Source organism: Temnothorax curvispinosus, unplaced genomic scaffold, assembly GCF_003070985.1.
Source record: "Temnothorax curvispinosus isolate PA1 unplaced genomic scaffold, ASM307098v1 QBEX01001462.1, whole genome shotgun sequence".
In the NCBI taxonomy this organism is placed as follows: Eukaryota; Metazoa; Arthropoda; class Insecta; order Hymenoptera; family Formicidae; genus Temnothorax; species Temnothorax curvispinosus.
The window spans coordinates 23,364-33,071 of record NW_020211242.1 but is presented as its reverse complement, the minus strand read 5'-3'; the positions used below and the strand labels follow the sequence as shown (position 1 = coordinate 33,071).

The window sequence follows — 9,708 nt, the reverse complement described above, 5'->3', positions numbered from 1 at the left end:
TGAATTTATTTCACAGAAAACGTAAGATGTATTTGAAAGCGTTTCAGTCAATCGAAATCGTGAGTACAAACAGAAAGATGGGTAGAACATGTGCAACGATATCTGACTGATGTGTTTCGGATATCAACATAATATTTCAAATCAAAGTGACAAAATTTTGATTTTAGAAGAACTTAAGAGTCTTGAAATTGGAGAGTTCTGCAATAGCCAGAGATCGAGAATCAACTATCAGAACATTCAGAATGTCTCTTTGGGAAACACCGATTCGCGCAGTGATCAGTTTCAGAGCGACGATAGCGAGGGCCATGTTCGTTGCATCTTAATATTTTATGTTGCCTGCATCGTGTATGAATTTTGATTTTACAGCAGTAGTACATCCAATGAGTCACACCGTAGGTAGCCAGCAACAGTCGCTGAATGCCGCATCGAGCGGAACGTCCGGCGCGCAGATTCTGAGTCCTGCGCAAGGACAATCGACCGCCGATACGTTCTACAGCACTACCACACCCCCACAGGACATCAATCAACCCCCGACAGTCGACGCGTTGGCGGCTTCTCTGGGTATATAATAAATTCTTAGCGTACCTTGCTGAATTAGCAGAAAAATTGCTATATTCCTTTTAAGTGCTGATCCTATAAGGATCTGGATTTTCCTCCTAGCATTTTTAACGCAAGCATTTTAAAATCTTTATTATATGGTTTAAATAGGTGAAGGACAGAGTTCTCCTGTGTCACCTGTGCATCTTCATCATCCAAACGGCTTTCCTGTGGGTACAGCACCATACAATTCCGGTGCGCCGCAATGGACTGGTGCCAATACTCTCACATATACTCAAAGTATGCAACCACCAGATCCTCGACATCTTCATACGACGTCATATTGTAAGTCAATTATATTAAGCCGAAGAAAAATTCTCAAGTTTCTACTTTCTTTCTTTTTAAACTTTATAATTCAGCGGCATGACTTTAAATCGAATCTAATACTTTTATGAAACAGGGGGAGGCCACGGAAATGACGTCAGTGGAAACATCGGAGGATTGCTCTCTACGCAACCAGCACCAGAATATTGGTGTTCCGTCGGTTATTTTGAATTGGACATCCAAGTCGGAGAAACGTTTAAAGTCAGCAGCGGTTGTCCCACGGTTACCGTAGACGGTTACGTGGATCCGAGCGGCGGAAACAGATTCTGCTTAGGTGCCTTGAGCAACGTACATAGAACGGAACAGAGCGAACGGGCGCGTCTTCATATAGGTAATTGTAACTCAATATTGAGAGTTTTTAAAATAGATAAGCAAAAGAATATTGCAATTGTCCAATGACTAAAATGAAACATTTTAGGGAAGGGCGTTGTATTGGATTTGAGAGGTGAAGGTGACGTTTGGTTGAGATGCCAAAGCGAACACAGTGTCTTTGTACAGTCTTACTATCTGGATAGAGAAGCAGGCCGAGCACCTGGTGACGCGGTACACAAAATTTACCCCTCGGCATACATTAAAGTCTTCGATTTAAGGCAATGTCACAAACAGATGCGAGGCCAAGCCGCTACTGCTCAAGCTGCCGCAGCAGCTCAAGCCGCAGCGGTCGCGGGCCATCTCACGCATGGAGCGCCTATCACCAAAAGTAAGAACCGAGCATCTATCAATAACGCTTGTTTAATAACGTATAATTAAATATACTTTAATATACAGTCGCAGTACATAACGTATGTATAAATTGTAATTATCACTCAGGTCTCAGCGCAGCTGCGGGGATTGGAGTTGACGATTTACGAAGACTTTGTATCCTGCGTTTAAGTTTCGTTAAGGGGTGGGGTCCAGATTATCCACGACAAAGCATAAAAGAAACACCATGCTGGATTGAGGTATGTTTCGTGATTTTACTTTGCAGATCTTTATAATCAGAAATCTTTTTTTGAAAAGAAAACAACAAGGATTGATATAACATAATAATTCTCTAAAAGCCAATATATAATACAGAAACTTATCAACCTTTTGCTTAGATAATTTGTTTAACTTGAGAATTCGAATAAACATAAAAGATTAAATATTTAAATCAAAGTCCAATTTTTTTTCCATTAATTTGCCAATCATTATATTTTTTCACATATCTTTTAAGATTCTAATATTAATATTTTATTTTCTAGGTGCATTTACACAGAGCGCTTCAGTTGCTGGATGAAGTGTTGCACACGATGCCCATTGATGGTCCACGAGCAATCGAATAATTTCATCAACGCGAAGAGAGCATCACGATGTTATTGCTGAAATCGAGCACGCAAGTTACATACGTCGTTTGAACAATCATATGAGTAATTTTGGCTTGGAAACGCGAGTGGACAAACCGGACGGACCAAATTCATCAGACGGAAATGATCAAGTGATTGAAATGCGAAATTCGGCCGGGGAGCTCGGGGAAAAGATCTTACGGAAGCTATTTATATATTTAACGACTCGTGATATAATAATCTGTGTAGGACAGGGGTTCCCAAACTCTCCGACGTCCATGTTGCAGATAGTCCGTAGATAAAATATCTGTATATTCTAAAATTCTATATACATTTTGCATGTGCATATTTTTTTTATCAAAGAGTGTACATAATGTAGCTCATCTCTATTTTTTTATTTGCAAATAATTTTTATTAGATCGAAGAGAAAAAGGGAGAGGCCAATGCGAGTCATCACACATGATGTATAATTCGTTATTAGATATAAATCGCACATGATTCGTTATTAGATATAAATTTATATGTTAATTGATTGAAGTTGACTAATTGAAGATTCTCTTAATTATTCTTATACTATTGTCCCGGAATTTCCGTAGGTAAACGAAAAAAATATAAAACGGGAATGATTAAACCAGAATCTATTTATTAATCTCTTATATGTAGAGTGTGACTTTATTAAATAGTTGTTTACGTAATATTCCTTGCGACAATTTAGTATTTTAATATCTTTTGTTGCTACTGTTTCTCGGCATAATAAACATATGAAGAAATTGAAACATTTATATTTATAGCACTATTTCACGCTATAAATATAACAGTCTTTTCATACCGAAAAAGTTCAAGTTTTATCTTAACGTTACTCTATGTGATAACGCGATTGTATTTACACATGTTCAAGTTGTTTTACACTTCTGTTTCGAACTATAAAGTCATCGTTATATTTTTTATAAAAATGCGTTTTTTATTGCATGTATTTTGAATTTAAACATATAAGTGTTTTTAACATGTAATTGGGTAGAATAATTTAAAAAAATTAGATTAAAAAGTTCGGTTAAAGATCCGACAATGTTGCTGAGTAATTCGATGACGAAAGAAGAAAAAAAAAGCATTGTCGTTTCCCTTTTACTCTGCTCTTCGCTTCGTAGTTTTTTACTGGTTTGAGAACCCCTGCTGTAGGATAAAATATGTGCCACGGCCTTGCACTACCACCAACGTACAAAAGTGAAAGAAACGTTATTTTTATTTACGAGATGTAATTTTTTACGGAGAGAGGCGACACGACGCGTCTCACCAACCGAGGAGCAGAAGAAAATAGAACGGCAGTTTTCTATTTTGCTAGGCGCACGATGGGAAGATTCCCTCGGCGACGCGCAGTTCGCTAAGCTCACAGTGATACCAGTTTCAGAACCATTACATAGTCACCTGTTCTTTGAGATTAGCTTTGTAAGATAAACTGAACTACTGTCTACATTTACTTACCGCGAATGTTAAGCTCAACATTTATATTGGACAAGAGGACGGTCTTATATTTCTCTGAATTTCTGGATTTGTGGACGGTGAAATTGAAGAGTATATTAAAACTTTCTTAAATTTTTTAAATTCAAGGAAAGAATAATGGATTTATAAGCAAGTTTTAAAGTTTAGTAATCACACCGAACTGGAAAGAGAAAATGTGATGATTTCGAGCTTTCTGATAAAATTTAACAATTAGATCTGTGAGTCCTGACGTAAACGTTCAAGGATCTAGGAATTCAGAGATCTTGGACCCCAGGGATCTCAGAACCCAGGAATCTTGAAGTCTGAGGATCTAGGAATCCAAGGACGTATAAGAGTCCTAGGATGTAAGAATTATCTTTACGCACGTGTATACAGTAGGGAGATTTTCTCTAAAGACACAGTAATACATTTCTGCCAAGTAGCAAACGTAGATCGTAAGGATCATTCACGCATACACTCAGTTATAATAATCCTTCGTAAGGATAAACTTTTTGTATTTAAATTCGCATAGAAGAGATATGATGTCACACATTTTTCTGATTTGTGAAAAGATCATACTTAGAAAACGTATTTATCACAGTTTATATATATTATAGGCATAGCTCTAGCGATTATATTGGCAGAAATTTGGTACAGTGACGTTAGAATTATTTGTTTATTACGAATGGGTAACTTGTTTATTGTCTGTTTCACAGTTTATAACCAAAAACTATTTTATATATAGAGACCTTGAGGTTCTATAATGAACATACTTGTTCATCTTTTTTTATTTCTTCGTTTCATCAAATAAAATCTTTTAATTTCTTAGTTATTATTGATTATCATTATTATTATCATTATTGCGGTTATTGGAGGAGACAATGAAGAATAATACGAAAAATAACATGTACAACCTGGAGCAATAACGAATGCTTATGTATCAACAAGTTTTAGATCTGAGGACACAAAATTTAAAAATTCCAGGATTTTGGAATAGAGAGATGAGATTTTAAGAATCTTTGTACCATATTATTTATTATATCTATATTGCATATTGACGCTGAAAGGAATCGGAGCAGCAAATTGAATTTCATTAAAGCGAATGAATCTCTCTCTCTTCGATTGTGCGTCTCTTCCAATTAACCGCCGAATGTTATTATTATTACAGTAGTACTTGTTGAATAATTATACTTACTGTTTACCAGCTATTTTATTAAAAAATATAATCGTACAAAATATTCTTATATATATAATATTTGATAATATTATAACATAGAGAGTGATTATATGTAAGAATGAGAGAAAGAGCGAGCGAGAGAAAGAGAAGGAAAGAGAGTCGACCAAATACAACGGTATGCATGTACAAGGTGCCTCAAAATAATCGAAAACAATATCTCTGCCCACCTTGTACATATATACTCCGCACATATACATATATATTTTATTCTAATTGATTACGTATTCGCAAAAACAGAAAAAAAATAGATAGAGAGAAATGTTTAACGCTTATTTACAACATAGTATTTACCGATTCTCACTTCTTTGTTGCAATTCAGCCTTAGTGTTGCGGAGTGAATGAATGAATTTTCCACGAGAATTGGGATGGCGAAAGAGTGAGAGAAGAGGATTGAACGTTACCGTTTAAACTAAGTTCGAGAAGAAATTTGCACTCTGAATATATACATAGAAGTTGTCCGACGATTACCGCATTATTTCTCAACGAGACAGATGCCTTGATGGCGAGGGGTCTGCGTGCTCGTCAAGGAATCTACAATTAAAAGGAAAAATAATTCAGTAAACGCGGAGCGCGTCGATGTACACAATGCCTTCCTTTGATCGACCAATGATGAAATGTACACACAGCTCAAGTATATTGTCGACAAGAGATTCTTGCTTACAAAGCCAAGCTAGAAACACATGTGCCATCGTTTTCGTGCATATATAAGGAAAGATATAAAACTTAGGATTTCTTACAAGACTGTATTTTTAACTCCAGACTAAGCGTCCCCCGTGAATCTAATAAGAACCTAAACTACCGTTGATCTAAGAATTTAAACTTGACCGCGATCGAAGCATAATATTTCGAAGCATCCGTAGGTCTAAGAAGCCGAAAAAAAAAAACAAAGAGATTCAGACTTCGACGATTGTAAGGATTTTTAAGAATCCAGGAACAGCTCCGAGGCTCTAAGGGGATCCTACGATTTCAAGTAGGAGTCTAAGCTTCTAGAAGGTTCCGCGAACCTGCAAATTCCATGGTTCTACATAATAACCAAAGTTCTAATCCAATCGTCTTAGTGCTTAGAAACCTCCTGGTAGCGTAGAAAAAGCAGAAACAGAATGCATCTCCTGAAACAAGTCGTGACAATTTTTTTTTACGCATGTATTAAAGTGATAATCACGAGCCGCGAATGGGCAGATGAGAATCTCTAAAATTAGCGATTGGAGGGCTCATCGACATGCTAAATGCGAGCTTAACAGCTTGTTTCTCGACAAAGAGACTTAAGTATGTATTAATAATTGATCCAACAATGTTTCGTCAGCCGCCACTTATATGTGATACTGCCACTTTCGAATTTTGCGAATTTTGCCTTCATCAGACGAAATGCAGTTTTGAAACGCAAGAAGATTTCATAAAGTCTGGCCGTCAGAGGATCATGGTTAAATTATCCTCGCGTTGAATTTTCTATTCATTTTTTTTTCATTCATCGCCCGGAGAACGTTTAGCATGGTACTGCCCAGAGCCCTTCAACTTTCGAAGCCCAAAACTTCTGAAAGGCGACAAACTGAGGCGAGATGTTCGTTATACAAGTCATTTCTTCGTCGTAAGGATCACTGCGAGACAGACGGATCTTTTATCTCCTTACTTGCGTTTCTTCGTAGCAAACGGCACAAACTGGTCTGCGTCTAAGCCAAAGATACCCCCGACGAGATGCTGCAATGTTACGAATTGTTAAAAAAAAATTTATACGACGAGCGTGACGCGATATTTCGATTTCTTTCTTGCGCTGGACGTTCCGAAAAAGGGAGATCGAATGGAGAATTAAAAAGCGAATTAAAAGGGAGATTTTTCTGTCTTCGGAAGTTGATGATGTGGAACGCGCGAAGTCTTTTCGGAGCGTCCCGCGCGCACGAGATGTAATTATCCTTGCGTAAAATTGTTTCCGTTAATCTTGCGTGTCGCAGGAATAGAATTACGTCGCGATCCCCGTTCGATTTACAATTGGATCCTGATTTTCACCGATACGCGAAATTATAACTATACGTTCGATCCGCGAATGGCGTAACAAAGAGGGAGGAGAGAAGAGGAAACAAGGAAAGAAGACCGAGATTAGTATAGATACAAATTAATATCTGTGATTATCGTCGATGCAGATATATTTTAAGTAATTTCTACAGCGTTCGGGCACATTTGTAAAAAAGGAAACGGAAGGAGGAAGAGGAAAGGGAGGGGAAAAAAGTAAAAAAAAAAAAGAGAAAAACAATAATGATAATAACCATATACGGCGATAATACTTTTAGGGCGATTGTTGAGATAAGGTTTATCCGTGTTTGTGTTGAATGCATGCTGTCGTACCGCGTGGTGACGAAGGTTAATTAATTACGCATTAATTGTAGTTAGGATAATTAGTATATAGTGCGAGCAGGGTGTTGCTATTTCGAGAGAAGAGGGACAAAAAGGGGAGAGGAGGAAAGACACGGAGGGAGCTCGAATGAATGTGTTTCGCGGAATCCGATTTTGTTGTTGTACATTATATAGATACATCGCATTATACACGATCATTTTCAATAAACATATTCTATAAATGATCTTTCTCTCTCTCCTTTGAACATTTTCTACTGCATCGAGACTTCATCCCGGGAGATGCGCTTAAATTTCTCGAAAATGTTGCTTCTTTTTAATAGATCGATCTTTATCTACCTTTCGAGAACTTGCAAATTTTTTATAACAAGATTAAGGCTCATTTAAAGAAAAATTGAACTATGTATTCGAAAAACTTCAACAATACTGGAATAATCTCTGTTTTAAAAGACAATATTTTCATAAAAGTCGATTTTTTTAAAAGAATGTTCGAAGTGGAGTGTAAAATATAGCCTTATGAAATTTACTAAATTTACGGAATAATTTTTTTTTTTAATTAATTGAATGTTGCACAAATCAATTCACAATTGAAGATGAACTTTTTGCACTTATATTTTTATCTTGAAAATATATAAAATATTATCAATTTTTATTTAGTTGTAAATCGTCAAAAAGCAATCAAAACTAAGATAAGTATATATATATGGAATGTAAAATTATATGTTAAAAAAGAACCATATGAGTATAATATTAAAAATATACATAGATTTATATTTATTTTGATTTATATTACAGCATATCCCGTGCTGCCTGTGCAACAAAACTCAGTAAAATCGCAAGGAAACACCTGCGTGTTGCCTTGTAAAAGTTATTAATTGTGATAATTACAAATGCAATTTGATATTAATTTCGAATGCGCAGGCGCGGCGAATCGATATGCATGGGAAAAGAAAGGAAAACACCATAACCTCACTTTTCGAGAGCGAGAACCTCACTTTTCGGAGTAACATAACCAAAGTTGGAAATACGGCGAAAATATTTGTGTTATTAATTCGAAGACATATTATGGTATTTGTCATTAATTATTATTATTAATTAATATTTATTTATTATATATACAGTACTGTATTACATTATGTGCTAAGTTTTTTATAAGATTATTATCCCACATATTCTATGTACGTTTCTTTAATTTTGGTTTGTTTAAAAAACGTTCGCTGCAATATTATATTGTTAATCAATTATATGTTGAATATGTTGAACCTCTTTATCCAAAGAAGTCGTTGCATTTGATAATAAGATCAGTCACAGATGTCACAGACTGATTTAATTCTATAAACAAATGATGTAGTAACAATGTATGAATATTACAATGACCGAAAATAGCACAATTTTTACAACAATACTTCTCATAGCTCTAGAAATAATGCAGGCCATGAGGTTAATAAAAGTCAACTCCTTAACGATGGGTACCGCTGGGCTCTGCGAGACTTTCATCCCAAATTCCGTTTACACGCAGTGCGTGCGTTGGAAGAGGAAACCAATTTGGCTGCCCACAGCAAAGTCCAAAGTGTTTCGAATACCAAAAAGGCCTGTTATACCTGTCGAGGACAAATTGGAGCTCCAGCGTTTGAATAATAATTACAGGACATACATGACATCGTTTAGGTACGTGCGCAAAGTGGTTCTATAACTCTGACCTCTTCGGCTGATCAAATTTACACAGAAAATTCTGGCTACTGAAACTATATGTAGCTTGAAAATTAACGGGTATGTTGCAGGGCATATGTAAGGCAACTTGCAGAGGAGGGCAAGCAACGATCCGACGAGACAGTTTGTAAGCAGAGCGAAGAGGAGGACTTTGAAAGGTGCAGCGCTATAAACGACGAGTGGAATGCAGAAGTAGCGAAGACACGAGAGATCAGGCTGGCGGAGATGAGAGAGAATCACAGAAACGCGATCCTGCAGCGTTTGCTGAGGCAAGAGCAGAGGCAGGAGATGAAGAAGGAGATGCTCAACAAAAAGGTCAGAAAAATCAAGGAAGAATCCGTTACGTTCATCACTGCGGAGAACATAGACGCCGCGATCGAGGAGTGTTTGGCAAACGTCGTCGATCATAATCGCGCATTGGATTTGGAAGGAAATTGGCACAAAGGGCAATATCCCCCGGTTCCACCAATCGAAGAGACGCAAAAGCCAGTGGCTGTCGAGCAACGAAGTTAAATTTGAAAATCTTACGTCCAGACTATTCGTAAAAGTAAAACTAAACTTTGCTGGACTCGCACGTTTTACAAGTGTTCTATATTCTTGCTCGAATAATGATAAGCGTGATAAGTATGAGTTGTTATATTATAGATTGTAATAAATATAAAATAGATATACTTCAATATTGTCCCTTACTACATGCAATTAATATTCCTAAAAAAT

At 36.6% G+C, this 9,708-nt stretch overlaps 2 protein-coding genes across 9 annotated transcripts in view; both read left to right on the top strand.

Annotated features, from left to right (window-relative positions):
• Nucleotides 1-4,927, top strand: part of LOC112463779 (mothers against decapentaplegic homolog 4) — a 9,188-nt gene extending 4,261 nt beyond the window's left edge. For 4 of the 7 annotated variants that reach the window (XM_025030371.1, XM_025030389.1, XM_025030351.1 and 1 more), the window contains 6 exons: nucleotides 367-561; nucleotides 709-882; nucleotides 998-1,252; nucleotides 1,340-1,621; nucleotides 1,732-1,862; nucleotides 2,145-4,927. In XM_025030371.1, coding sequence (XP_024886139.1) covers nucleotides 367-561; nucleotides 709-882; nucleotides 998-1,252; nucleotides 1,340-1,621; nucleotides 1,732-1,862; nucleotides 2,145-2,225 — 1,118 coding nt within the window. In that variant the 3' untranslated portion in view covers nucleotides 2,226-4,927. The remainder of the gene's footprint in view (nucleotides 1-366; nucleotides 562-708; nucleotides 883-997; nucleotides 1,253-1,339; nucleotides 1,622-1,731; nucleotides 1,863-2,144) is intronic. The other 3 variants (XM_025030398.1, XM_025030379.1, XM_025030362.1) reach the window with 2 other exon arrangements.
• A 3,301-nt stretch (nucleotides 4,928-8,228) lies between these two features.
• LOC112463813 (probable 28S ribosomal protein S26, mitochondrial) lies at nucleotides 8,229-9,658 on the top strand. 2 transcript variants are annotated; one of them, XM_025030428.1, is made up of 3 exons: nucleotides 8,229-8,349; nucleotides 8,703-8,949; nucleotides 9,063-9,658. In XM_025030428.1, the coding sequence occupies exons 2-3, from the start codon at nucleotides 8,708-8,710 to the stop codon at nucleotides 9,502-9,504; spliced, it is 684 nt and encodes a 227-aa protein (XP_024886196.1). In that variant the 5' UTR covers nucleotides 8,229-8,349; nucleotides 8,703-8,707; the 3' UTR covers nucleotides 9,505-9,658. The 2 variants fall into 2 exon arrangements, with proteins under 2 accessions (XP_024886196.1, XP_024886188.1); XM_025030420.1 differs by having other exon boundaries at nucleotides 8,697-8,949.
• The last annotated feature ends 50 nt before the right edge of the window (nucleotides 9,659-9,708 follow it).

Coding starts and splice junctions, on each gene's coding strand:
- LOC112463813 (XM_025030428.1), top strand. CDS start 8,708: ATGCAGGCCATGAGGTTAATAAAAGTCAACTCCTTAACGATGGGTACC. Junction 8,950..9,062: donor ACATACATGACATCGTTTAG/GTACGTGCGCAA, acceptor GGTATGTTGCAG/GGCATATGTAAGGCAACTTG.